The sequence below is a fragment of the Ochotona princeps genome, chromosome 11 (genome assembly GCF_030435755.1).
Source record: "Ochotona princeps isolate mOchPri1 chromosome 11, mOchPri1.hap1, whole genome shotgun sequence".
Lineage (NCBI taxonomy): Eukaryota > Metazoa > Chordata > Mammalia > Lagomorpha > Ochotonidae > Ochotona > Ochotona princeps.
The window spans coordinates 11,007,394-11,035,120 of NC_080842.1; the positions used below are offsets into that span (position 1 = coordinate 11,007,394).

The window sequence follows — 27,727 nt, forward strand, 5'->3', positions numbered from 1 at the left end:
CCCTGCCCAGCCTGGTCTGTCCCCATCCCAGCTCTCACACTCTTCAATGGGAATGGTGGTCCAGCAGGGGAGCCCCATGCAGCCCCCTACCAGGTTCACTCCCTCCCCATACCCTACCTCCAGGTCTCACGTGTGCTGTTTGGGTGCTGCAACCCAGTCTGGCACGGCCCGCCTCACCTAGGCATTTTCTAGTGGGTGTTATAGCCTGGCCAGGCCTAGCCCACCCCCAATTCCAGCTCATGCTGGTTGATTCCAAGTTGACTCTCCCCAGATCTCCCACGTGGGTGACAGACACCCAGATACTTGGGCCATCCTCTGCTGCTTTCCCAGCCCATTAGCAGGAAGCTGGTTTAGCAAAGTGGCACTCTGATATAGGATGCTGGCATCACAAACAGAGGTCAACCTTCTGCACCCCAACACCAGCCCTCAGTTTCCTTTTCCATAAAATAACAGACTTGCGTTCTGACTCACAGAAAGCTGGGGGTATAAACCACCATCTGGCTTGGTGGAGGTGGGGTGGAGAGACCTAAATGAGATTGGCACATTATAAGGAATCCATTTAGCTTCAACAGGTAGCCCAATCCTTCCTCCAGTCCTACAGATGGCAGCCCAAGTCACCCGCTGAAGCACACTGCCCTGTGGCCACAGCAGCCAGGAAGAATGGGGCTGGAAGACTGCGAAGGGATGTGAGGGCTGTTGCAAGCTGGAATCCGGAAGTGCGTTAGAGCGCTTCGGAGCAACTTGGGCTGAGAACAGCAGTCGGGGTACATGCAGGTGTTAACAAGCAAGGCTCAGGCCGGTGGTGTGACCTAGCGGCTCAAGTCCTCGCCTTCAACGCCCCGGGAGCCCATATGGGCGCCGGTTCTAATCTCGGCAGCTCCACTTCCTATCCAGCTCCCTGCTTGTGGCCTGGGAAAGCAGGAGAGGACGGCCCAAAGCCTTGGGACCATGCGCCCGCGTGGGAGACCCGGAGGAGGTTCCAGGTTCCCGGCTTCGGATCCGCGCGCATCGGCCCGTTGCGGCTCACTTGGGGAGCGAATCATCGGACGGAAGATCTTCCTCTCTGTCTCTCCTCCTCTCTGTATATCTGACTTTGTAATAAAAATAAATCTTTAAAAAAAAAAAAAAAAAAAAACAAGCAAGGCTCCCTGCACTGGCTGGGCCAGCTCTGTGTCCTGGAGAACATCTTTAAGATGTTTGCCCACTGTGAGCTTGTCTGTAGTTGGGGGGCAGGGAACTGATCTGCACCTCAATTTCCCCTTCAAAGACTCTCCCACAGTTTGGCACTGGTAACACCCAGCAGGAGATCTGCATCCCCACCCCTCCCCCTCCTCACACCTCTGCTCTGACCCAGTGAGTGGCAACGAATGTCTGGCCAGTAACTACCACACACCCTTGTTTTTCCCCTAGACCACAGTTCACAGCAAATTTTGCCTCACAGCAACATTGAGAAAGAACAGACTCTCCTACACCATCCCCCTCCCCAGAACTGCAGTGTGAGACCAGCCTGTCACACTATGTCACACTCCTACCCGTGATCAGCAACCTGCACCACAGAGGTGCGTCTGTTGCCCTTGATGAACCCACAGTGACAGCCGCAGTCACCTCAAGTTCACAGTTTACATTAGGGTTCCCCCTTTGTGTTGCATGGGGTTTGGACAAATATGTAATGATGTGTACGCACCGTTTGAGCACCGCACACAGCAGTTCCCTGGGCCCTACCACTCTGTCATTTTTCATCAGCCCTGTTTTTTTTTTTTTTTTGCAAAGTTTTGCCTTTTCCAGAAGAGTCACACAGTTGAAATCATACAGTGTGTAGACAACCCAATCTCTCAAGCTCCACACTCTATCTAGAACTTGGCTCAAGTTACTTATTCACATGCACACACAAACACAAGTTCCAAAAACACGTATTGAATCAAACACTGGAACCATGAAATGTGGGTCCACATTCTTTACATCTCTCACCAGGAGCGCTCAAGGAAAAAAAAAGTCAAACTCAGGAAATCGCGGAGTCATCTTTGTCATTCCATCACACACTTCATTGTGCATGTAAAGTGTTAAAGGAGATTTGGAGGGAGACAAGGCTAACAGGGAAGGCCACACAAGAGGTGGACTTTTAGTTGCCTCTTGTAAAATATTTGCCAGGCCCGGAAGGAAAATGGGCATTCCATACGGAAGCAACAGCACGCACAAAATGCCAGTCGGGAGGGAACAGACTGTGCTCAGGGAACAATAAGCAGGACCACACACGTGTGCGCTGATGAATAGTGGGTGTGTAAGTGTGTGCGTGTGTGTAGCGAACCAGGAAAACGGGCAAAGCCCAGATGCCAAAGCTTCCAGCACTGCCCTGCAGATGAGAGCCCCATTCTGCCCACACCGTGACTAGGAAAAGCTACCAAGGGGATGCGTGTGCAGACGAAAGTTTCAGAGGGAAGCCCGCTTTGGGGCCGGCATGAAGAATGGACTGGAGGGTAAATAAAGGCAGATCACTCTTTTTTTCCATTGAAGTGAAGGTTTCTGGGGGTCTGTCCTCTAACTACCGAAACCTCAACTCTGGGCTCTCAGGGCCTGGGGAGTCTGCCTAGGTTCCATCTCCACCATCAAAGAGAGTCTCGCTGGCTTTGAAGTCTGAAGATACAGAGGCGCGTCGGGCCAGTTAAGGAGGCTTTTTACAACTGTCCAACTAATAAATCTGCTGGGTCTGCACATGCTGCCACTGCAGACTAGCTTGTAACAACCAGTCATGACGTGTTAAGTTCCAGTCTGTCTGGCCTCGATGTTCCCCGGTGTGTGTTTGGGTGCTGATGGCAGACATATCTTCAGATACTTGGGAGGAAAGCAAGTGTACTGAACATGCTGACTTCTGGCTGCTCTTCCCTAAACAGTGTCATGTGACAACTGTTTACGTTGACACTACATTCTGTTTTATAAGAAATCCCCAGGGGATGTGGAACCTATGGGAGGCTGGCACAGGTCACAGACAAAACCACACAGAGCACGTGGAGATTTTGGTAGCTGAAAGATGTAGCTTGGATCCAATTCCCTGGGGACAGGAGGGGGGACTGCATTTGTCCCAGCCTTCTCTGAGATCTTTTCCAATCAAGTGATATTTTAAAGATAATGCTTTTCCACAACCAAGCAGGCATCCTGCATAATCTTATTTGGGTGTCAGGAATTCCCTGGAGTCAGATAAAGCACTTATCTTCAAATGAACAGATGGAAGGAGATAAGAATTTCACGGGAAAACCCAGACTTGCTTGCATGTGTCCGCTGGCTCCTTTGCTTGCTTGTGCTTGGCTGGCACGCTGTCCTCTCCTTTCCAACCCCAAGTGCCCAAGGCAGGACCCGTTGTTTCTAAAGGATTACTAAAGCAGCTTGTGTACCAGGGAGGGGGCCCATCACAAAGAAGTCTTGGGGGGGGAGGGCGGAATCCGCTTTTCCAATAAAAATAATCTTAAAAATAAAAGGAGCAAAAAAATAAATAATTAAAGACAAAAAGTACAAAACAAGCCATGCATCAAAACAAACTATGCAACCTCACATAAAAAGATGGTGGACAGGACTTCAGAGCCATTCAACACCTGTGCGGTGACAGGTAGCAGAAGGCTCCTGCCCTAAAGGCTCTGAAAATCTCCGTTTCTGGTTTTGTTCCTAGCACGAGGCAGCTACCTCAAGGGTCATCTCCGCTTCTGATCAGCACAAGGCAGGGCCAGGGCGGAGAGAGCCCTTTCCAGTCCTCGCTCCAGTGGAACTCACCCGCCTTGCCCTGTTGCCCTGTCGGGGTGGGGACATGCCAGCCGCCCCCACCCCACCCCACTCCGGGACAAGGATCTCGTCCCTTCGCTCAGCCCTGGAGCCTCTCCCCCAGCTCCGGCTTCCCTAGGAGATCCAAAAGCACCAGGCACTAACAGGACGCAGGGCCATGTGGCTCTCCACGTCCGCCCGCCAGGCCCGGGAGTTCCCTCCTTGCTGGAGGGCCGGAGTGTCCATCCCACCCCTTCCACCCGCCCCGGGCGCGCAGGAGCAAGGCTTTTATTGGCCGGAGGGCGGGTGACGGGCAAGGGGTGGAGTTTCCCCGGCCGGAGGGGGGCGTAAAAAGAGGGGGCGTGCGCGGTTGGTGTCAGTTTCGGAATCCCAACCCGCACCGCGTAGCACCCAGGAGCTTTGGCGTCCCCACGCTCCCAACCCCACCCCCTCAACCCGCTCGCGTGAGCTCGGGGCCGGGACCGGACTTTTGCCGCGATCTGTTTTCCTCCTCTTCCCCCTTTGTTGCTCCGGAACCCGGCCTCGCCGCCGCAGTGCTCCCGCTCCCGGAGAGAGAGAGAGAGAGGCGGCTGCGAGCAGCGCACCGGCCCATTCCTGCAGACTCGCACGTCCTTCCCCACCACCCCGCCGCCGGCGCCCGCTCGCCCGAGGGAACTCGTGGAGACTTCCTTAATGCACCCATTCCAGTGGTGTAACGGTGAGTCCCCGGGCGGGGAAGCCAAGTTTTCTGCGTTTCCAAAGATGGTACGGTGGACACGGCGTCCCGGGCTCTCGGCGCGGCTGTGCACCGCGCGGGTTGGGAAACCGTGCAAGTTCCACGCCGGGGTCCGAGTGCGGGGGAAGAAGGGGAATGGGAGCTACTTCGCCTTTGTGTGGCCTGTCGGGCTCGTCCTTCACCCGCTTGCCCCTGCCTTTGTGCGCCCTAGACGCTCGGTTCTTTGTTGTGGGTTTTTGGGGGAATGAAATCCGCGCTGGGGCTAGGATCTCCTAGAGGGAGCTCACAAGTTCCCAGCCTGAAACTTTGCAGGCTGCTTGAAATAGGTGCACAGCGCAGCGTGTGGGACCGGCGCGGCTGGGGCGTCCTGGCTTGCTCGCTCTTTGTTGGCTTCGCCCTGACCACCCTGTGGAAGGCGCCAGATGAGACAGCCTCGATTCTTTGCACGGTAAAGGCTTGCACCCAGCCCAGCACGCAGCTGCTCCCTTGGGGTGCGGGGCCCCCAAAAGAGACTTGAGCAACTGCGCCCCAACCCGGCGTGTCTTGCTCCGCGCGTCCACTCCGCCTCACCGCTCCCCAGGTTCGGGGCGTGTTGCCAAGTTAATTCCTCTCACCTGAGGCTCTTGGGTGATTCGGGTGACACTAGTTAGGCGGGGTAAACGCCAGAACCTCAAATATTTGTAACCCGCTCACATTTCCCGCAAGGGTCCGGGAGTGTGGAAAAGGTTTTTTTCTTTTCTTTTCTTTTTTCCCAAACGTATGGAGAGTTGAGAAGGGGCGGGGGAGCAGCTGGCGTTGTCTCTGGATGAGGCAGCCTGGCTAGTCACTGGTGGGGAAAAAAGAAAAACCCATTCTAGGGAGCCAACTCCTGGCAGGTCTTGGATTAATTATTTCGAGAGGCTTTTGTTTTGGGGGAAGGTTTGAGGCAGCATGCGGGTGCATGTCCTCTCCCCACCCCCATTCCCCTCCTTCCTCTTTTGGCGAGTCGGATCTAATTTCCTGAAAACGACCCAAGCTGTGTGTGATAGGCCGGTAATGTGGGAGAGGGGGCGGGGGACGGCGGGGTGCATCCCAGTCCGGGAAGGATTCCCGTTGGCTGCGAAGGAGCAGCCGTACCCAGATCCACTGGCCTTCCTGGGCCGGCCCTTCTCTGACATCAGCCCTGCTCGCAGCCCACAGGCTTGCGATGAGGAGCTGCGATGTCAGGGCTTTCAGAGGTTGGCAGAGACAATGGGGCCCACGTATTGGGAGAGGGGCTCGCTTGCCTGGGAGGCCGTGGACGCCCTGCATGGCTTGCTGTGTTGTCGTCCTTTGTTTTGGGAGATACTGTCGAATGTACTTAATCTCAATTCCAAGATTCTCCAAAATCCTGAAAGTTCTGACAGGAAGCCACAGGTGGATAAAGTTCTGACAGGAAGCCACAGGTGGATAAAGTTCTGACAGGAAGCCACAGGTGGATAAAGTTCTGACAGGAAGCCACACTGTGAAACTTAGGAGTGTATGCACAAAACTGAAGTACTGTGTGTCAGATTTGTGCACGCCATGTGTGTATGAAACGTCAATTTCTTGTTGAGGTTTCTCTCCCCCACCCAAGAAAATCTCATGTATGTGCAGATATTCCAAGATGGGGAGAGGGACGGAAACAAATCCAATCTGAGACTTTTGACCCAAGCATCTTGGATAAGGGATAGTCAACCTGTAACACGAGCAAATGAACATCTCTTACCTTGTACAGCTCTTTATCCCCTGACGTCCTGAGCTGACTTAATCCCAAGACCCAGGGAAAACCTCTCTCTGGCAGGGCAATCTGGTAGGGATAAAGCGAGCAAAGGTGGGCTGGACCCTGTGTGCCTGCGGGAGTACCCGCTCCCACAGCTCTGCCAAGTCAAGGCTGAAAGTAGAGAGAGATTCTTAGCGACCTTGAAGATACCAAGGTCCAGCTCATACAAGGTGAAGGGGTGCTCCAAGGCTTAGAAGGGATTCCGCCATCCCATGCCAGCTCATGCTGCCGAGACTCTAGGGCCAAAGGCTCCTGGGAGTTGAGATTTGCATATCCTGGGCAGGAATCATGAGGCCCTTAGCTAGGGTGGACCAAAGTCGTCCGTCTCTAGCTGGTCCACCAAGGTGCCGTCATAGAAAAATGGTTTGGGTGTGGCCTGCAAAGAGATTCAGTGTTCAGGTGGAGAAAGCTGGCAAAAGCTGCTCCTTTTTTTTTTTTTTAAGACCCCAAATGGCCACAAGCCAGAACTGGGCTTTTCCGAAGCCAGGGTCTCCTACGTGGGTGCAGGGACTCAAGGACTTGAGCCATCCTCTGCCCGAAAGGTACTTTAAAAAACAAAATTGGTCTTGGTGCCGTGGCTGAAGAGCTAAATCCCCACCTTGCAAATGCCGGTATCCCATAGGGGCACCAGTTCGTGGCCCAGATACTGCCCATCCAGCTCTCTGCCTGTGGCCTGGGAAGGCAGTAGAGGCTGGCCCAGAGCCTTGGGACCCTGCACCTACTTAGAGACCAGGAAGAAGCTCCTGGCTCCGGATCAGCTCAATTCTGGCTGTTGTAGCCATTTGGGGATTGAACCAGCAGATAGAAGATCTTTTCTCTCCTTCTCTGCAGATCTGATTTGCCTTTCCAATAAAAATAAATACATTTTAAAAGATAAAATGTTATTTATTTTTTTAATTTGGAAGTCAGAGTTAAAGAGACAGATTTTCCATTCACAGATTCATTCCCCAAATGGCCACCACTGCTGGGGCTGGGATAGGCCAATGCCAAGAGCTTGGGGCTCCCTTCCAGGCTGCCACCTGAATGGCAGGAGCCTGGGCACCTACCCCATCTTCGCAGATGCACTGGCAGGGAGCTGGATCCCAGGTAAAACAGGACTCAAACGAGCACCCAGGATTCCAGTATCACCAGGGTGGCTTCTCTCACAGCATCACAACTCTGGCCTCTGAAAACTCACTTTTCCAGCCCTTGCTGGAGCCTAGAAGCAAAAGTGCTTCCCTATTGGAAACAGCACCATTAGCGCTGTTGAGAAGCTAATGAGTCTTTAATTGCAAATTAATCAAAGTCTTGGAGAACAAGGGTTTCTTTGACTTTGTATTTCTCCCAGCGTCTAGGTCAGTGCGGGCAGTCGCTCTCCGCAGCACTTGCTGGTTGACTGGTGACCCGTCCGCCGAGGGCAGTCCCTGGGCAGGTTGCCCAAACCTTCATCTACTTACATGGAAACAGGAGCCTTTGTTGAGGGGACCAGAACCCCAGAAGTGACTAACAGGCCCAGCAGTAGGGCAGGCTGGTATGGGGAATACAGATAGTCCATGACCTCAGACCTCCGAATGTTCCGGGCTGGTGTGGGAAGGCAGAGCATACTTTGTGGCTCTCTTGGCTTTGTTTGCAGGATTATAGCCACATTTGTTGTAGAGTACCTCACTTCCCGTCATGCATATCCTAATGTCAGGTTCCCTATCTGGTAAGCTCACCCGATATCATCCTGCTAGCATGTGATCGATGCTTTCTGCATGTCTGAGCTATAAGTCAGTGCTAGGGGTGTGAGCTGTGTCCTGTGCTTACTGAGCAAGCGAGAGCAAGAACAGGTGGTATGGGGTTGAGACTGTAGGCTTTAAGGAAGCAAGGGGTCTTTGGACAAAGACCAGGTTTGGCCAGTGGCAGAGGTGGAGAGGGAGCCCCCGGTGGGGAGAGCTGGGTGGATGGTGGCATTGGGCTGACCCTTAGGGTGTGGTGTTGGAGAACACGGAGCCAGGAGCTACTAGGGGGACAGAAGGACTGGGAAATACATGAGAAATACAGTGTGTCTGGCTGTGGGGTCAGAAGGAGCAGCAGGAAGCTGGAGCAGGATGACACTTCTAGGCAGACAGTGCTGTGTAATGAGCAGGGGGAACAGGGAAGTGTGTATCTGATGTGTGTAGCAACTGAAAGAGGTGGGAGATGGAGGCTCACAGGGTACGCGCCAGGGGTGACAAGGAATGCCACACATGAGGTCAGAGTCCCCCTCCAGGCTCTGGAGCCAGGCTGCTGCAGAACTCTGGCCACCCAGGGACCATCCAAGAAGAGAGCTGTGCAGTCTGTTGAGATTGTGGCTCCTAGCAGAGATGTCACCTTTCCATCAAATACTGGCAAATAGGAGGTGACTACTGTAGTCGATAACCCAGCACGAGTTATCCCTGACCCTTGTAGAAAAGGAAGTACACAGCCACTTTTTTTTTATTAACTGGAAGGTTAGAGTTACAGAGAGGAAAGACAGAAGGATCTTCCATCCACTGGTTCACTGTCCAAGTGGCTGCAATGGCCATACTGATCAATCCAAAGTCAGCAGCCAGGAACTTCTCCCGGGTTTCTCAAAAAGGTGCAGGGTCCCAAGATTTCGGGCTGTCCTTGACTACTTTCCCAGGCCACAAGCAGGGAGCTGGATGGGAAGCGGAACACCAAGATCCTAACCAGTGCCCATATGGGATCCCAGAACGTGCAAGGTGAGGACTTTCTCCACTAGGCTACTGTGCTGGACCCCAAAGCCACTTCTTAAAAGTTTTTATTTATTGATTTGAAAGAGAAAAAGATCTTCCATCTGCTGGTTCAACTCCCAAGTGGCTACAACAGCTGGGGCTGGGCCAGGAACCAGGAACTCCCTCCCAGTCTGTGATGTGAATGGCAGGAATCCCAGATGATGACCTGTCCTCCACTGCTTCCAAGGCACAATAGCAGAGAGCTAGCTTGGAAAAGTGCAATGGCAGGGACTCAAGCTGGGGCTCTAATCTAGGATGCCAGCTCTGCAAGTAGAAGCTTAAGGGGCTGTGCCACAATGCCCAGTTGCCCCCACCCCCCATAGCCACTTTAGAAGGTGCTCACCAGTGCTACCTCTCAAACCCCAGTGCACACAGGAATCTCCCGAGGATCTTGTGAAAATGCCAGTTGTGATTTCACATGTTTTGGAAGAGGGACAATGACAGTCTGCATGCATGTCTGACAAGTTCCCTGGGGATATCCTGGCCAGCGTGTACATGGAGGCTTGGAGTCAAAAGGCGTGAGGTGACCAGCAAGGGAAGCTGCAGTTCCCTCCAGCCCTGTCCCTATGGCCACTCTCTGGAATGCTGGCCAGGCCTTGGAGTGAACAATTTCTATTCTAGTCCTGGCATGGCTCATCTTCTGGAGCAGGTGGCTTCATCATGATAAATGACCTTTGCAATTACACCGTGTAATTTACAGAGCATATTTCTTCTACCATCGTGGTCTCTCCTCTCTACATTTTGCTTGTTTTCCTATGACAAAGTGAAGCTAAGTGCAGCATCTCTTAAAGGTCACGAGCTGCCTAGGGAAAGGTAGAGTCGGAATTCAAACAATACATTTTCACACATTAGAAATATCTATATATTCTGTCTTTGAACTTTATGGGCTTGCTCCTGATGGAACTGAATTTTCAATTTTGTGCCCATTACTAGACTGCTTAGATGGCATGCTGTTTAATGTACTGTATGTAGTATTCCATTTAATGGATCAATGAAATAACTTCAGCCGGGATCCCATTGCTGGTTAGTGTTAGGGCTGGGCTATATAGGCTGTAGCCAACGAAACAGGGTCTGATGTCCTGCACTGTTCCTTTAGCATCCTGGCTGACACAGGGCCCTCAGCCCGTGAGGGTACGTTGACAGTTCTAACCTTGTTCTTCCTCTCCTTTTGCAGGGTGCTTCTGTGGCTTGGGACTGGCTAGCACCAACAAGTCCTGCTCAATGCCACCCATCAGTTTCCAAGACCTTCCTCTCAACATCTACATGGTCATCTTCGGCACAGGCATCTTTGTCTTCATGCTCAGCCTCATCTTCTGCTGCTACTTTATCAGGTGAGTGCATGCCTGGCCGACAGGGATGGAAAATCCTGGCGGGAGCAGAGAGGGTTGTACAACAGTCACTGGCCACACACTGGGGCGAGCTGCTCTAAGGATGTGGCTTAGCTGCCCCTCTTGGGGCCTCTGAAGAGTGGTGCTTCTGTTTGTACCAGCCCATCATGGTGGCCCAGAACATGTTAAGTCATCAGGGGTCAGACTGCATTCCACTTCCTGGCCAGCTCATCTCTGGTAGCCTGGAATTATTATTGTATAGTAGAGCTCAATTGTCCTTTCACACTCCCCACCCATGCCTTCGGGGGGACTCGTAGTCCTAGGGGCATGTTCCTTTGCCCTCCTGGGAAATCTTGCTGTCCACACTGCTAATATTAGCAAGCTGGTGTCTGGAGAACTGTGAGTTTATGCTGCCTTGTAAGCCCTTATTTTTGAGACTGGAAGAAGGGGGGGGAAAAAAAGCTAAAAATGTCACCTATGCTTAATTGCTTAGGATCCAGGCACAGATTTAAGCTTGGCAGCATTGGCCAAGCCCCAGCAACTCTTTCTTCTGCTTCCTTTTGAAGGACATGGAAATTAGTCATGGTTTGTATCTAGCATTCAAAAAAAAGTCAAGCAAGGTTGTTGTTTTGGATGATCTTAAACTAGGGGTGTACGTCCCTGGGGTGTGCTGGTGGTACAGACGCCAACATGCTGTGGGACTGTAGAGTGCTGAGCATCCTTGCCCCTCCCAAAGGGCTCCTTATCCTTAGAGCCACTGTGACAATTGTGCTCACCCATCCCCCCTCCACACAGAATGGTAATGCCTGGGCAGACGTCTGCCAGGGTGTGGGGTATGGGCTGGTGTCTGACCAAATCCTTTAAGAAGATTAGGGCAAAGGTGTCTGGGCTCCCTGCTGAGAAGCCCTGCATGCGTGAGTGCTCCCCAGTCTGTCAGCTAAGAAGGGGCTCCCTAGGAAGTCCTGTGTGGCTGCCTTGGGTTTTTCACCAAAGTCTGTGCAGAGGAAATTGGGGTTGAGGTTTGCTGTGGTGTGACCGAGTGTGACATTGGCATCCAACTCTAGAATGGGGGTGAGGGTAGGTTTCTGGAGTCCCCCCCACTTCCCTCTCCATCCTTTTGCTTTACCCAAGGCTGAGTTTTCTCCCTCTAACTCTTGTGCCCAATGACCCTGCCGTTAATCGTGGTATCAGGCAATTGGCCTTGAATGTGAAGATGATCTGGCTGTGACATCTGTCGCCCCATTAATCGCCAGGGTGGATTGGGCTGATCTGGTGGCTAAATGGGTCCCCTTCCTCCCTCACGGCTCTATGGGCGTTCCTCCCAAAGTTGTGCACTTGGTCGCAAAGGATGACCTACCCGCTAGAGGACCGGGCTTCCATCAAGGGCACAGGAGTAGCTGCATTCCCCTGCTAGCACCTCCAAACAAGCACTCAAGCAATTAGCCTGATTCCTCAGGGGCTGAAGGTGGAGAGACTCCCCAAATAGATTTATGACAAAGCTAGCAGAGCTTGCAAAACTAACTCTGTTTGGTCTTCGTACACACGCGCACTCCAGATGGCAAAAAGTGGTCAAGAGAAGAAACTCTAGAGAAAATTGCTTTGGGCTAGGAAGTACATGACAAGGGATTCTTTTCTTGATTGTGGCACTAACAGGTGTGACTTGGAGTTGTCTCCTGTGTTGTGAGGAATTGTAGTCAGCATTGAAAAAAAACCTGAAAGTCAGAGACAAGACACACATCTTCCACCCGCTTGTCCACTCCCCAAACGGCTGCAGTTGTCCGAGCTGGGCCAGTCTGAAACCAGGAGCTAGGAGCTCCTTCTGGGTCTTTCATATGCGTGCAGAGGCCCAAGCACTTGAGCCATCTTCCACTGCTTCCCCAAGGTGCTTTATTAGGGAGATGGGTCAGAAGTGGGGCAGCCGGTACTCATACTGGCACCCCTATATAGGATGCCAACACTGCAGGGGGCGGTTTCATCCTCTGTGCTACAGCGCTGGCCTCTAAGGCCAGCATTTTTAAAGTCATTTAGCTCAGCTTGCTCCTCAGGTTATAAACGAGAAAAGCTATGTTCCGGTGGCTAAGGATTTTCCCAAGATTCCCATCCAGGGAGGCCCAGACAGGTACCCACCTGGGAACAACAAGCTAGCCTTTCAGGCGTTTTCCACAAGTGGGCTGTTGCAAGTCTCAGTGCCCGTGTGGGAGGTGGGAGAGCTGCTGTGGTGTTGTGGCCACCCTCTCTCTAGAGAGCTGACCGGGGTGGGGACGGGGGAGATGGTGATTCCTGTGGAGGACGGCCTAGGAGCTACTGGTTTTTCTGTCTTTGGCTGGAGTCAGGGCGTACTACAGGAAAAGCTGTGGAGCTGCGTGTGCCACCTGTCACTTCTGTGTTCGTCTGTTCCTTTGTGGCCTGTCCTCCAGCCTGAAGCCTGCTGACACTGTTGTTGCAGGGTTCTCGAGGCCCACTGGTATGTGGCAGCCCGAGTGCATCTATATATAGAAGGACACACAAGCGCAGACGCCACTTCCTCTCCCTGCTTCTTGGTTTCCTCCTTGGCCAAAATAGGCCCGTGACTGCTGCTCCCCGACCTGGTGAGCTCATCAGCCAGAGTCCCCACCCCCAGCGCCTCCTCGCGCCTCCCTCGGGCCCTGAAGAACTGACCCCTGCCCTGCACAGGATGGAGGGGCCCACGTACTACAAATAGACAGGAAAGGAACAATTATTTTGGGGGATCTGGCTGCATTGTTGTTCTATAAGGGAAAAGAGGAAAGGGAGACCCCCCCCCCCGGCCCCATGGAAAGGGAAGGTATTTTTAGTTGTTTGGCTCATCTGAACAGCTGCGGAAGCCACCTGTCCGGAGTGGTTGGCACCACAACCCCAGTTGGGATGGCGCCTTCAGCTCCACCTCCAGCCCTGTTGCATTGTGATCGGATCCTTCCTGAGCTGAGATCCGTACACAGGCTGCAGGCGCCACACGGGAGCCCTTTCCTGTCCTGAGCATTTCGCACGACTCCTTGAGTTGGGCCAGGGATGGGGCCACATCTGGCCAGAAGGCCCCACAGAATCCTTCAGTCTGGCCCTGACAAGGCCTCCACGGACTGGACTCAAAATTCAGTGAATCTGTATATACAGCAAGCTAATGTGTAAGTTGATGGTTGCCTGTGGTCCGTGAATGAAGTCCTTTGTATCCAAATGGCCTTTGGCGTAAAAGAGGCTCTGCTCCCCTGAGTGAGATCATTAAGAGGAGCCAGCCCAGACAGCAGGGAAGGTGGGAGTGGGAGGGCAGGCTAGCAGGCAGATCCAGCAAGCCGAAGATGCCACACTCCACCTGGGGGTGCTTGCATGGCTGATAAGGCCTGTGAGTATCCAAAGCTGTATCAGCAGAGTGAAAAATACAGGCTCCTGGGCACGTGACCTCTGCACAGACCTTGTCCCAGGCCTGCGGGGTCTGGTCTCCTCGGGAGGAGACTCTGAGCTCCCTGGTGATGGAGACTGCAGGTGGTAGCACAGCTCACTGCAGCTTCCTATGCGTCCTTCCCTGCGCCTCTCCTGCCATTTAGGAAAGAGAGACATGCAAGAGTTATTTCTAAAGACAGAGGCATCCATTGCACATTATGAACAGTGAGAGCCCCACTTAGGTCCATAGCCCAGCCCTGAAGGGATCACAGAGAGGCGGGGGGAGGGCTCTGCAGGTACAGCCCTAAGCCATGGCAGCCGTCCACCTGGACAGTGATTCTGTAGAGGTGCCAGGAATCACCAACCGTGCCCGACCACCTGCCTTCCCATCAGGAAGGACAGAGGGAGCTGGCAGCCTGCGCTTATCTGCCTGGTGCTGCGCTGTGGACCTGGCCTGGCCGCACCCTCTGCCCCCCGCACCACCTGCGGAACCGTCTTCTGGGTTGCCGGGTGCAGATTTCTTCTCCACCCCCTGATCCAGCTAGTCTCTGGGGATTCGGTTTCTAGCTCAGGTCAGCGGTCCTTGTTCTCTAGAGGGCTGGATCACAACTAGCAGACTTTTCCTTGGAGTGCAAAGAGAGACAAGAAAGTATGTCAACTGTAAATGTGACTGGGTACCCGTGACATCTCATGGACACTGAGATTTGAATTCCATGTAATTTTTGTATGTTACATGATAACTATTTTTTTTGAGGATTTATTTGTACATGAAAGTTACAAAGAAGAGGGGACGATACATATAGAGAAATGTCTTTCAGCTGCTGATTCATTCCCCAGATGACAGTAATGGCTAGGGTTGGGCCAGGCTTCACCAGGAGCCTAGAACACTATCTGGGATCTCCCACAAGAGTAGCAGATGCTGAAACACGTGGGCCATGTTTGCAGTTTTTCCAGGCTGTTAGCAGGGTGCTAGATGGAAGCGGAGCAGGGGCCAGGCCAGCAATGTAGCATGGCAGGCTGGGCCTGGGACTTTGGCATCTCAAATGGGTGCTGGTTTAAGTTGTGGCTAACTCCACTTCTGATCCAGCTTCCTACGGTGCACCTGCGAGAGAAGCACAGGATAGCCCAAATGCATGGGCCCTTGAACCCACCGGGGAGACTCGGATGAGGCTCTGGGCTCCTGGCTTCAGAACAGTCCAGCTCTGGCCATTGTGGCCATTTGGAGTATGAACCAGCAAATGGAAGATTCTCTCTCTCCTCTGTTTAATGATACCTTAAAAAAAGAAAGAAAAGGGAAAAAAAAAAAAAAAGAAAAGAAAAGAGCCTGGCACGTTAGCCTAGTGACTAGTCCTCACCTTGCATGCACTAGGGTCCCATATGGGTGCCAGTTTGTGTCCCAGCTGCTCCACTTCCCTTCCACCTCCCTGCCTGTAGCCTGGGAAAGTAGTCAAGTATGGCCCAAACACTTGGGACCCATGTGGGAAACCTGGAAGAAACTCCGGGCTTTGGATCAACTCTGCTCTGGTTGTGTGGCCACTTGGGGAGTGAACCAGTAGATGGGAGATCTTTCTGTCTCTACTTTGATCCGTAAATCTGACTTTCCAATAAAAGTAAATAAATCTTTTTCTAAAAATGGAGCAACCATGACATGATCTGGTGCCACCCCTCTGGGGTTCCCGTATCACAGGCGGTGGCTTTAACTGCTGTTCTACAATGCTGGCCCTCAGAGTTACTGTTCTCTAAGAACAAAAACCATTCTTAGGTGGTGGATTGTCTAAAAGTGACTAGTGAGCTGGATTTGACCCTCAGATCATAGCTGGTCACACCTAACCTAACCTGGCGTGTTCCTGATGGTTCCTTGGCATAGCACAGGCCTGAGAGAGAAATGACTGAGAAAGCCCTACCCAGGTCCCTATTAGAGCCCACAGCTAGGAGGTCATGTACAGCTGCAGAGCCAAAGTTTCCCTGGCTGAGAATCAAACAGAAACTTGGCACGAGATTCTATTCCTGGCCACTCTGAGAGTCATGGGCTTGATGAAATGTAGGCCAGACAGCATCCTTTCACTGTGCCGTGTCCTGCCTCAGCGGGGGAGCGGGTGGTCACACAGATTTTGTCAGTCCAGATTGGCCAGCCAGTGAACCCTGTGGAGTTTGGGCAGGTGACTCCTTTGGGCTTCATTTATCCCCAGTGCTTGGATCCTGTGAGAACTTAGGTGACTGGCTCACTGTCCCAGCAGTGACCCCCAGCAAGCACCAAGGAGCTGTTATGCTATCACCGTTAGTGGCCACGTGCTGTGTTTTGGCAGCTGAGGGTCTGGGCGTATGCAGGACCTAAAAGGAGCAGGAACCAGAGGCATTGTTGGTGGTGTTTGGTGCTGGGAAGGGAGAGTGTCCAGTGCTATGGGTCCAGAATTCTTAGGTCCCCTGGGTGGAAAATGCTCCGGGAACAATAGACTTCATAAAGGATGGCTCAATCCTTACCTTGGCGAAACCCTTACCTTACCAGCACCAGGATCCCATATGGGCACCAGTTCATGTCCCAGATACTCAACTTCTCATCCAGCTCCCTGCTTATGGCCTGGGAAGGCAGAAGGGGATGGCCCAAAGCCTTGGGATCCTGCATCCATGTGGAAGACCCAAAAGAAGCTCCTGGCTTCTGGCTTCAGATCGGCTCAGCTCTGGCCATTGTGGCCTCTTGGGAAGTGAACCAGCGGATTGAAGATCTCTGTCTCTCCTCTTCTCTGTAAATCTGATCTGCCTTTCCAATAAGAACAAATCTTAAAAAAAAAGAAAATAGCAACAAAAAGACTTCACATAGCCAGCTACTTGATTATTAACAGGAATGTGTCTTGAACATGTTAAATTTCCATGCGCTCAGCATGTGGTTGAGCAGTGTAATTCAGACACCTGGAGGATTCACCTAGCACTAGGAGCGACTGGGTAAAGAACCGTTTGGGCTGTCCTGCCCGAGAACTCTGCAGCCCGTGAATGGGACCCAGCTCCTAAGAGTCTCAGTGCTCAGCCAGCTCCGTGGGCTGAGTCCCCAAGCCACCAGCCCACCTACCTCCCCTGCTCTCTGCTTGGGTACAAGCAAGTAACCTGATCTCTTGCCTCTGTCTTTCTCCCCCAGCAAACTCCGGAATCAGGCACAGAGTGAACGATACGGATACAAGGAGGTAAGATGCCACATCTTCTCCTGGGGGACTTCCTCCTGGGCTACTTGCTCCCACTGGGGCAGGGCAGGGCAGGGGCAAGCTCAGGCAGCCCTGAAGGAGGCCAGCCCTTGCCCCTGTCCTTGCCCCAGGCCAACCACAGCCCTCCCTTGTTGATAAGGCGAGAGAGGCGGGCTCCCATCTAAGGGGCTGGGACTCCTTTCATTATATGATCCCACTTGGTCCCCCCATAGTTGGTTTCTGCTGACATTACACTCCCCCTCTTTCTTCACAGGTGGTATTAAAAGGTGATGCCAAGAAATTACAGTTATATGGAGTAAGTATGCAGGGAGGTCTACAGCCCTTTTTCCCCAGCCCTGTGCCAGCTGTTGCAAGGAATCTTTTTTTTGTTAAGATTTATTTATTTTTATTGGAAAATAAGATATACAAAGTGGAGGAGAGACAGAGAGAAACATCTTCCGTCTCCTGATTCACTCCCTAGTGGCCGCAATGACCGGTGCTGCGCTGATCCAAAGCCGGGAGCTCAGAGCATCTTCTGGGCCTCCCACGCGGGTGCAGGGTCTCAAGGCTTTGGGCTGTCCTTGACTGCTTTCCCAGGCCACAGGCAGGGAGCTGGATGGGAAGCGGGGCCATCAGGATTAGAACCAGTGCCTGCATGGGATCCTGGCACATGCAAGGTGAGAACTTTAACCGCTAGGCTACCATGCCAGGCCCTGCAGGAATCTTTGTAGTCCTGTTTAAGTTCCTGCCTTGGTATTTGCTTGGGCCAGACAAAAGGAACTCATCCCAGCAGCTAATCAATCCATGCTGAGCATTCCAATCAAAATCCAAAATCAGAAATGCTCTGCCAACATGATGCCCATTTTGGATTTTTCCCTTTTTTTTTCTTTGTAATTTAGGTTTCGTATTGTATGTCCTTGACTGATATATTCTATGAAATATTCCAAAATTGTAACAATCTCTATTTTCTAACACTGTTTGGGTTGGAAACATTTCTGCAGTTAGTGGATGGGACTGCCACTGTGGCTGTCGCTCGCCATGTCAGCATCCCACACAGGTGCTGGTTTGTGCCCAGGCTATTCCACTTCCACCCTAGCTCCCTGCTGATGCACCTGGGGAAGCAGCAGAGTGCCAGAGCCCCTGTACCCATGTGGGAGATGGGGAAGAAGCTCCTGGCTTGAGCCTAGTCCCAGCAGCGGCAGCCAGCTAAGGAGTGAACCAGCAGGTGGCCGGTCTCTGTCTCTCCCCCCGCCCCCCCCCCCCCCCCCGTTACTCTGCTTTTCAAATAAACAAATCTAAAAGGGGAGGGGAGTTTAATGGCTGCCATTTTAAATGGGTTGATTTTTTTTGTTGCAAAAAAAAATATTTGGAGGTCTATGTATGATTTTTTTTTCACATTTTGTGAACTTTTCTGAGATGCTCATGCATGGACTTCGAAAATATTGGCAGCAAAATAAACTTCTTATTCTATTTCCAGGAAGTATTTTGTATTCATTTTTATCTTACTTTAAAGGCAGAGGTCAAGGGGTCTTCAGACCTCCATTTCCTCCCCTGACAGCCACAATGGCTTGGAACAGGCCAGGAGGAAAGCAGGAAGCGGGACCGTCACTTTGGTCTCCTACCTGGGTGGCAGGGACTTGGGTACCTGGGCCATCATCTCTCTGCTGTTTCTCTCGCTCTGTTGCTCCTGAGGGTAACTGGATGAGAATCTGAGTGACTGGTACTTGAACGGGAGGGTGCAGGCGTCCCAAGTGGCAGCTTGACCCACTGCACCACAATGTCTTCCCGACTTGTTGCTATTACATAGAGGCCTTGCTGCAGATGTGACAGGCTGCCAGGGAGTCTTAGAACAGCACTTCAGTGACCCCAGAAGTCTGTCCAGTATGGGAACCACTGGCCATGTGAGGCTGTTGAGCATGAGCTGAATGTACGACCTGTTCTTGTCACTGCTGCCGTCCTGCCGGTGCAGGATGCTGCGAATCTGTCTGATCGAGGAGACAGGGCCAGGGCTGGGCTTGGCTGGGGATGGATGAATGAGGAGCTACCCCGTCTCCTCTCACGTGCAGCCGTCTCTCTCCACAGCAGACCTGCGCCGTTTGTCTGGAAGACTTCAAGGGGAAGGACGAGCTGGGCGTGCTCCCGTGCCAGCATGCCTTCCACCGCAAGTACGTCAGGGGGTGGGAGTGAAGGGGGGTTACATCCAGCAGAAGAAGGGGGTGTAATGAAGAAGCATCTTCTAGAACCTTCCAGACCTGATGTACTCGATCCCACATGCGAGACAGAGGGGATAGGGTGGATGCTCCTGTTCATCTCCTCCCAGCTCATGGTGCTTCTCTGGCCTACAGGTGTCTGGTGAAGTGGCTGGAAGTGCGTTGCGTGTGCCCCATGTGTAACAAGCCCATCGCCGGGCCCTCAGAGGCCTCGCAAAGCATCGGGATCCTCCTGGATGAGCTGGTGTGAGCGCCGCCTGGGTTTACACCTGCAGCTGGACAAAAGACTTCTTGCCTTGGGAGCGCCCGGTTCCCCCTCAGCCTGCACAAGCCAGGATGAGGAAGATTGTCAGGGGGGAATGGGCTCACGCACAGCTGAGGGGAGCACAGGAGAGGGCTGGTCACATACCTTGTCACCCATCCTGCCGTCCTCCCCATCCTGATGTGGTCTGCACCGAGATCCTGTTTGCTGGTACTGGATGATCCACCTGCCTGGTCCCTGCTTCCATAGGGGAATAGTCTGTTCCTGTCTGGCCTAGAACATGAAACCTCTCCTTTTGGGAGGACAAGTTGTCCTGACAAGGGCTGTAGCTGGCCCTAGCCCCCCTCTGGTCCTCCCTCCCCTCCCCGCTCCTCCCACAGGAAAGGTGGAAAGGAAGGGAAGACCAAGGAACCACAGGCCTCGCCCCGGGGCTGCAGGAGGAAGAGCCGGGACACACACAAGGGAAAAGTCGATGTTTACATTGGACACCCCGTTGGAACAAAGGCTGGCTGGCCGGCCGGCTGCCTCCAGGCTGAAGGAGGTGGGGGAGACCCCTTCCCCTGCTAGAATCTGAGGTGCTATCCATTCGCCCCCTCCTCCTCAGTTACTGTCAGAGCTTCCTGTTCTGTACGGGGGTCTCGGTGCCCCTCCAGAGAAAGGGCTTGCCTACACTCAAACTGATTTCCCAGGGGCTTTTTTCTTAAAGGAGCAAAAGGACCCCAGGGGTTGGGGGCCGTGTATAGCCATGGTTGCGCAGGCGCCTTCTTTCCCCCCACTCCTGTAAATAGTATTTTTGTTTATACTTCCTCCTCACCATCTCAGGCTTTCCACATGGAATCCCCAGAATGGGGTGGGAGAAAGTTATGTATTTAAAAGAATATTAAATTTAATAATATGTTTCTCTAACCTGTCTTTGCCCGTGCTGGTTTTTGTCTGTGGCCTGTGCCTGTTGTGTGTAGGTGAGAAGCAGAGAGCTCCCAGCCTCTGGGTCACTGTCCACATATGCACACGTCCCCAGAGCTGGTCCAGGACTTGCAAGACAATCTCAGGTCTTCCCACATGGGTAGCAGGTAGCCAGTCACTTGGGCCATGACCATTGCCTCACTAGGACCGCATTAACAGGTAGCCAGAGTCAGGAGCTAGACTTGGGCATTGAACCTAGGTCAGTCAGATACAGGATGCAGGCTTTTTTTTTTTTAATTTGAAATTACTGAATTTATTTGTGTATTAATAAGAACGCCCCACCACCATAAATAGTACAATATTTAAAAAGAAAAAAAAAGTTGTATCGATCTATTGAATCTAAGATTATATATATATATATATATAGTTAGGACCTCTTCAAATGTGGTTCAGGTTTTGCCTTTTTTTTTAAATTAAATTATTTTCCCTATGCTTTATATAAAGTTCCACTCAATTGCAAAAACCAATTTAAATTAAGGAATATGTTAGCAAAGTTGTGTAATTTCATTTGGGGCTGGCAGCAGGTTAAAGTCAAATCAAATCTTTAACATCAAAGTTCATTTTAGTCAATGTTAAAAAGTTCTCAAATCCTCATTATCCTCTTGAATTTGCCCTTCTAGATGATCCTCAGACAGGATACGGGCATTTTTTTTAAATATTTATTTCTGAGCTGGCGCTGTAGCATAAGGCCCCATCATCCCACTTAGGCACCAGCTTCAGATCCCAGTTGCTCCACTTCCAGTCCTGCAGTCAAGCCAATATAAGAGCTCTCTGTCCTCTATATATTTCTGCTTTTTTTTTTAAGGTTTATATATTATTTTATTGGAAAGGCAGATCTTCCACTAGATCATTCACTAGCTCACTCCCCAAAGTGGCCACAATGGTCAGAGCTGAGCCAATCGGCAGCCAGGAGCTTCCTCTGAGTCTCCCACTCAGGTACAGGGTCCCCCAAGGCTTTGGGCCTGCTTTCCCAGACCACAAGCAGGGAGCTAGATGGCACGTGGAGAAGCTAGGACACAAAGTGGTGCCCATACGGGATCCTGGCACACACAAGGCAAGCATCTAACTACTAGGCCAATTCCAGGCCCTACCTCTGCTTTTCAAATGAAATAAAAGAAAAAAATGATGTTTTTACTTGAAAGAGTCACAGAGCTTTCACCTGCTGCATCATTGCCCAAAAGGTTGGGTCCGTCCGAAGCTGGGAGCCACAGACACAGACCGTGGGCCATCCGACCATAGCAGAGAGCTGGGTTGGAAGTGAAGCAGCAGGGACTTGGACTATCACTCATCTGGACAGCAGTGCTGCAAGTGGGGGATCCGCTTGCTATACCACCATACTGGCTGAAGGATGCACTGCTGAGCTAACCAGCTGCTCCACCTTTTCCACCGACAGAGGAGACAAAGCCCTCTGCCTCACCTTCAAAGCAAACATAGATGCATGTATCTAATGCTTAACGACAAGCTGATACATTAATCTGAGCAGCCTAGATCAGGACTAATACCACAGTACATAAAAACCTGACCAAGCTAGTCTTGTTCATCTGATTTCTGGAATTTTTTTTTTTTTTAAGATTAAGGAAAATTGGGCCCGGCAGCATGGCCTAGCAGCTAAAGTCCTCACCTTGAATGCCCCAGGATCCCATGTGGGCGCCGGTTCTAATCCCGGCAGCTCCACTTCCCATCCAGCTCCCAGCTCCCTGCTTGTGGCCTGGGAAAGCAGTCGAGGACGGCCCAGAGCCTTGGGACCCTGCGCCCGCGTGGGAGACCTGGAAGAGGTTCCTGGTTCCCGGCTTCGGATCGGCACAGCACCGGCTGTTGCGGCTCCCTTGGGGAGTGAATCATCGGACGGAAGATCTTCCTCTCTGTCTCTCCTCCTCTCTGTATATCTGACTTTGTAATGAAATAAATACATCTTAAAAAAAAAAAGATAAAGGAATATTCCAACAACTAAGAGTCAAAACCAACAGAATCGTGCTTCTAATTCAAGTCATTTTCAAAGCTCTTAACATCACCAAACAGGTGGTGCAGGTGCAGGTTACTACCCTAGAGGCTCGATCTCTTCTTACCAGCTGATTATCGTGCCACCTCCAGGTGCTGCCTGGTAACAACAACCACCTAGTTACACAGACCTTGTCCTCGGGCCCTCCAACATTGCTGATGAATCCTAGTGACAGGTTTCCTTAGTCGTCATCAGCCTGGAGCAGCTGAGCCGCGGTTGCCCTCGGCTTGGTGGAACACAGTGATACCCATACCATCCTGGAAGGCTGGCACAACATACAAGGCTCCTCCAAAAGGTCCATGGGGAAGAAGTGGAATTAAGACATTTCTTTTGGTACAAAAAGGTCTTGAAACCCATGCAGTGTGTTCATATGTATTTTCTGTGAACATTTTAGAAGACTGCATAGTGTGCTGCAAGTCAGATATGCAGTGGTAAGAGGCACATGCGCACAGAAGTGCCAGGCCAGCGGGCAGAGGGGTGCCTTCCCACCCCACCCCTGTGATCGTGTCATCACCATGGAGGTTTTTTGCACAGGTTGCACTACAGACAGCCTCAAGGTGCAGCCGGGCAACCCGAGCCATTGGCACTTGTCCTGCTGGCTTCTTCTGCCCCAAGGTACGCTGTTCTTGCTACCCCCTCCCCTTTGCACTCTGAGGCGTAACCCTTGCTCCTTAGAACCGCAGCCCCCTACTTCTCACTTGCTGCTGCCAAGCCTGATGGGCCTGGTCTCAATTAGGGACACCCTGTCTAGCATTGTCACTTGTCTTAGTGTGGAGAGTAAAGTGCGTTTCCTAAGCAACCAGAAACCACTCCCAACGCCCCTCAGGGTGGAAGTTTTGTTGGGATCAGGTGGAGGACGTGAGTAGTTAGTTTCCACTTTCCTATCTTGCCATTCTCTATCTTAGAAACTACAGGAGCCAGCGCAGGAGTTCATAGTTAATTACCTACAAACACTGGCATGCCACATAGGTGCTGGTTCACGTCCCAGCTGCTTCAGTTCCCATCCAGCTCCCTGCTTGTGGCCTGGGAAAGCAGCGGAGAATGGCCCAAAGCCTAGGGGCCCTGTGAGAGACCTGGAAGAAGCTCCTGGCTCCTGGCTTCGGGTTGGCTCAGCTTTAGCCGTTGCAGCTGCTTGGGGAGTGAACCATCAGACGGAAGATCTCTCTGTCTCTCTTCATCTCTGTATATCCGCCTTTCCAATAAAAATAAATAAACCTTTAAAAAACATTCATTTTGTAAGGCACAGTGACAAAGAGAGGGGTTCACTCCCTTTGGTTCATTGGCCCATTGGTTCCTACAGGTTCACTCCCCAAAAGGCCTCAGCAGCCACGGCTGGACCAGACCAAATGCAGGAGCCTGGAACTCCATCCGGATCTCCCACAGGGGTGGCAGGGGCGCAAGGGCTTGGCCATCATCCACTGCTTTCTCAAACCAGAAGCAGAGAGCTGGATTGAAAGTGGAGCAACAGGGTCTCAAAAACCAGCAGTGTCAAGTGGAATGTCTGTGTCACAGGCACAGCTCAACCCGCTCTGCTCCCTCAAGCAAGACCGTCAGTGGTAACTGATCAGAATGTTAGCAGTAAAAAGTCTCTTCACGAGTTTCCAAGCCACGAAGTCAACATACACAAGAGATAAATTGCCTTGTTATTTCCAGGGCTTCCACCGAGTTAGGTAAAACAGTCCGTTCTGATAGTATTTAGCTGATCAGATATGAATCGGCAGCTGCTGACACGAAGCTTATATTCATAAGTCCACTTCCGTTAAGTCCAAGTGTGGTCTTACTACTGAGTTCCAAGACTCTGGAGAGCCTGCTACCATGGCCGGACACTCTGCCAGGCTATGGGCGACAGCGTTGATTTGGGGATGCGGCACACATGCTCAACTTGCTGAAAACACATTTGTAGGAAGGAGGCAGACACCCTGTGTGCCACCAGCGTGGAATGTGCCTTTCAACAAATGTGCCTAGCTGGGACATAAGATCTGAGTCTCCAGAGAGAACACGGACAAAGCCACGCGAGCATTAGCCAGCCAGTTTGGGGACAGATATGGTGAGCAATCCAGTATGAGGTTGTGGGCAAAGGCCAGAGGTTAGGGAAGCTCCACGTGTGGTCAGGAACCCGGGACTTGATACAGTGTACATTTGCAAATAACCTGAGCACATTTGAGAGCAGAAACACCTTCTAGTGTTCTAGGCAGCTACCTCAAGCCTGGTATGGTTCTCATTACTGAAGAATTTGTACCCTGAGTGTGTTTCAACGAAGAAAGCTAGGTATTCATCCTACACACCAGGCTTCCTACCTCAATGATCTCTGTGGCAACCAAACACCCTGGGCTCAGATAATGAGCTCTTAACTTATCTGCAGGGTTTTCTTACCAAAGACATTTTGCTTTCCCTTCCGAATATACCTCTCTGAGTTTTAGGTTAGGGAAGAAAAGGCCGAGAAAAGCACAAGGCTTGCCCACGATGACAAAAATAACAATGAGGGCAAGCACAAAGCCAGGCCGTGTGGATCTCAATTCGATTTTGGCCTCATTGCCCCCCGGAGCTTTGGAAGCCGACATTTATGAAAGCATTCACAGCAGTAGCAGGTGCTAGAGAGCTCTGGGCTTGTGCAGTCAGGGAAAACAGAGAATTGCCAAATGAGCAGTGTACTTGAATTATCTGCAGCCCCAAGGGTGGGCTGTTCCATTCCACAGTGGATCCAGACTTGGCAAAGTGGGTCACTGGGACAGGGATGAGGAACTTCAAGCTCCTTATTGGACAGAATGTGAACATCCCTGACTGTCCTGGCCGATAGATCTCTCGTTCCCCAAGAGGCTGCTACCATCAGAGCTTTGCTGATCTGAAGCCAGGAGCCAGGAGTTTCTTCCAAGTCTCCTGTGCGGGTGCAGGGGCCCAAGGACTTGGGCCATCCTTGACTGCTTTCCCAGGCTGTAAGCAGGGAGTTAGATTGGAAGTGGAGTTGCCGAGGCTTTAACTGGTGCCCATATGAAATGCCAGCACCACAGTCAGAGGATTCACTTACACCGTGCCAACTCCTTCATTTCTTTTTTAAAGATTTATTTTTATTTGAAAAGCAGAGTTACAGGAAGAGAAGGAGGCAGAGAGAGAATTTTCCATCCACTAGTTCACTCCCCAAAAGGTTGCAATGGCTAGAGCTGGGCCAATCCAAAGACAGAAGCCTCTGGAAGTTCCTCCAGGTCTCCCACTTGGGTACAGGGCCCAAGAACTTGAGCCATCCTTTGCTGTTTTCCCTGGTCCATAGGTGGAATATCCAGAGCCAACACAATGGTTCAACTGGCTAATCCTCTCCATGTGAGTACCAGCATCCCACATGGGCATGGTTCATGTCTCTGCTGTTCCACTTCCTATCCAGCTTCCTGCCTGAAGCCTAAGAGGGCAGTGGAGGATGGCTCAAGTCCTTAAGCCCCTATATCCATGAAGGAGACCCAGAAAAAGCACCTGGCTCCTGGCTTTGGGTCAGCTCAGCTCTGGCCATTATGATCATTTGGGGAGTGAACAAGTGGATGAAAGATCTTTCCCTGTCTTTCCTTCTCTCTATAAATCTGCCTTTCCAATAAACAAAATAAATCTTAAAAAGAAAAAAGGGGCCCAACGCCATAGCCTAGTGGCTAAGGTCCTCGCCTTGCACGTGCCGGGATCCCATATGGGCGCTGGTTCTAATTCCGGCGGCCCTGCTTCCCATCCAGCTCCCTCCCTGTGGCCTGGGAAAGCAATTGAGGATGGTTCCAAAGTCTTGGGACCGTGCACCCATGTGGGAGACCCGGAAAAGGCTCCAGCCTCCTGGCTTCAGATCGGCACATCTCTGGCCATTGCAGCCGCTTAGGGAGTGAATCAACAGATGGAAGATCTTCCTCTCTCTCTCTTCTCCTCTCTGTATTTCTGACTTTGCAATAAAAATAAAATGTCTTATAAAAAAAAAAGGTAGAGTAGCCAGGAGTTGAACTACACCCATTATGGGATGACAGTGCCTCCAGTGGAGGTTTAGCCCTGCTACTGATCACATTAAAATGCCCATTCTGTTTTAAATTTATGTATTTGAGGGTCGTGGAGAAAGGCAGGCAGGGAGGGAGAGAGTCTGTCACTCTTCAAATGCCCAGAACAGCCAGGGCTGAGCAGAAATCCGAATCTCAGAGAGGTAGGAACCCAACTGCCCGAGCCATCATTTCTGTCCCCTAAGGTCTACAGAAATGCTAGAGTCAGCAGCTAGAGCTGGGAATCGAACCCAAGGACTTCAGTATACGAGGCAAGTGTTTAACCAATGAGCCTTGGCGTTTGGACTGCAGCATAGACCCTGAAGGGTCCAGCCTCTGCTCGGCTGCCCCGAGCACACCCCAGCACAGTGGAGGGTTTTTGTTTTGTTTCAGAGAGCTTGCTTTTGCCATGGGTAAGGGGATGATCTGGCGGGAAGCCTGCCTTTCAGTGTGCAGGCAAACAGATGACTTTGGTACATTTTGGAGAGTTACTCTGACTTCAGGGTGGCTTGGGAGTAACTCCAGTATGACGCCATCTACACTGTAAAATGTGGTGACGGCAATCTAGAGTTCTTGGCTGTCTCAGTTAACTTTTAACCTTGCTAAATGACACGCTGTGTGGTAAGACAAAGCGCTCAAGAGGGTAGGGCATACTCCCTTCACTGCACATACTAACGTTTCTTGCCTAATTACCCACAGAATCGTCTCATTTTGGGTGTTTTCCACACCCTAAATTTAGCAAGCTAGAATTATCTTTTAAGCACCACTGTAGGCAACCTTTTTTGGAGGAAGTCTGCCAACCGGGTGGGGGAGATGTCTGGGTTTCCTGGTGGGTAGGAAGCCATCGCCTTGGCTTCATCACCCCGCTGAGAAGCAGAGCGTATACCCTGGAGACACAGCAAAGACTGTAACCCAGCAAGCCCATGCAGTCTCAAGCATCCATGTTTGGTTTGAGGACCTTCAGACACCACCGACTGCCCTGCCAGGCGTTCCGTGGAGTTGCTATTCACAACTAGTGCATTCTTTAAGACAGGATTCAGCGCTTTTCACTTACAGACCTGGCAACACTAACATCTGCCTATAAAAATAGATTTTTATTAAAGCTGTGCCCCTGGAGAAGAAAGCCATCAGAAGCAATTTCTAGAAAGTCTTGCTTACCCAACAAAAAGGCGTGAAGCTAGCCCAGATGAAGAAAAGAACGGTTTTGAATGAATGAGTTTTGTTCATAGTAACCAGTATTGAAAAGCAGAAGGGCCCAGTGTTGAGGAAACAAAAGGCTCACTGGTGAGCAGGCAGCGCTGAGACGTGCCTGTGTTGTAGGCAAACGTGGGGACGTTCCCTTCGCCAGCTCATTATGAGATTAATTCGCAAGGGAGAATAAACAAAGCCAGCTTTGGAATCCAAAG

General features: G+C 51.6%; 1 protein-coding gene across 2 annotated transcripts; it reads left to right on the forward strand.

The window, feature by feature from the left end:
• Window positions 1–4,089: 4,089 nt before the first annotated feature.
• Window positions 4,090–19,522, forward strand: RNF122 (ring finger protein 122). Of its 2 annotated transcripts, XR_009246241.1 has the most exons (7): window positions 4,090–4,465; window positions 10,173–10,329; window positions 16,850–16,895; window positions 17,167–17,208; window positions 18,975–19,057; window positions 19,238–19,450; window positions 19,483–19,522. XR_009246241.1 is itself a non-coding variant. In XM_004592707.2 (6 exons), exons 1-6 carry the CDS (start codon window positions 4,441–4,443, stop codon window positions 19,350–19,352), a joined length of 468 nt encoding a protein of 155 aa, XP_004592764.1. In that variant the 5' UTR covers window positions 4,090–4,440; the 3' UTR covers window positions 19,353–19,475. The 2 variants fall into 2 exon arrangements, 1 of the variants encoding a protein (XP_004592764.1); XM_004592707.2 differs by lacking the exon at window positions 19,483–19,522 and having other exon boundaries at window positions 19,238–19,475.
• The last annotated feature ends 8,205 nt before the right edge of the window (window positions 19,523–27,727 follow it).

What these genes read in the sequence shown, in the direction of transcription:
- RNF122 (XM_004592707.2), top strand. Translation starts at nt 4,441, where the DNA reads ATGCACCCATTCCAGTGGTGTAACG. An exon ending in CCCATTCCAGTGGTGTAACG is followed by an intron (nt 4,466 to 10,172) that starts GTGAGTCCCCGG and finishes CTCCTTTTGCAG; the next exon opens with GGTGCTTCTGTGGCTTGGGA. An exon ending in CAGCATGCCTTCCACCGCAA is followed by an intron (nt 19,058 to 19,237) that starts GTACGTCAGGGG and finishes TCTGGCCTACAG; the next exon opens with GTGTCTGGTGAAGTGGCTGG.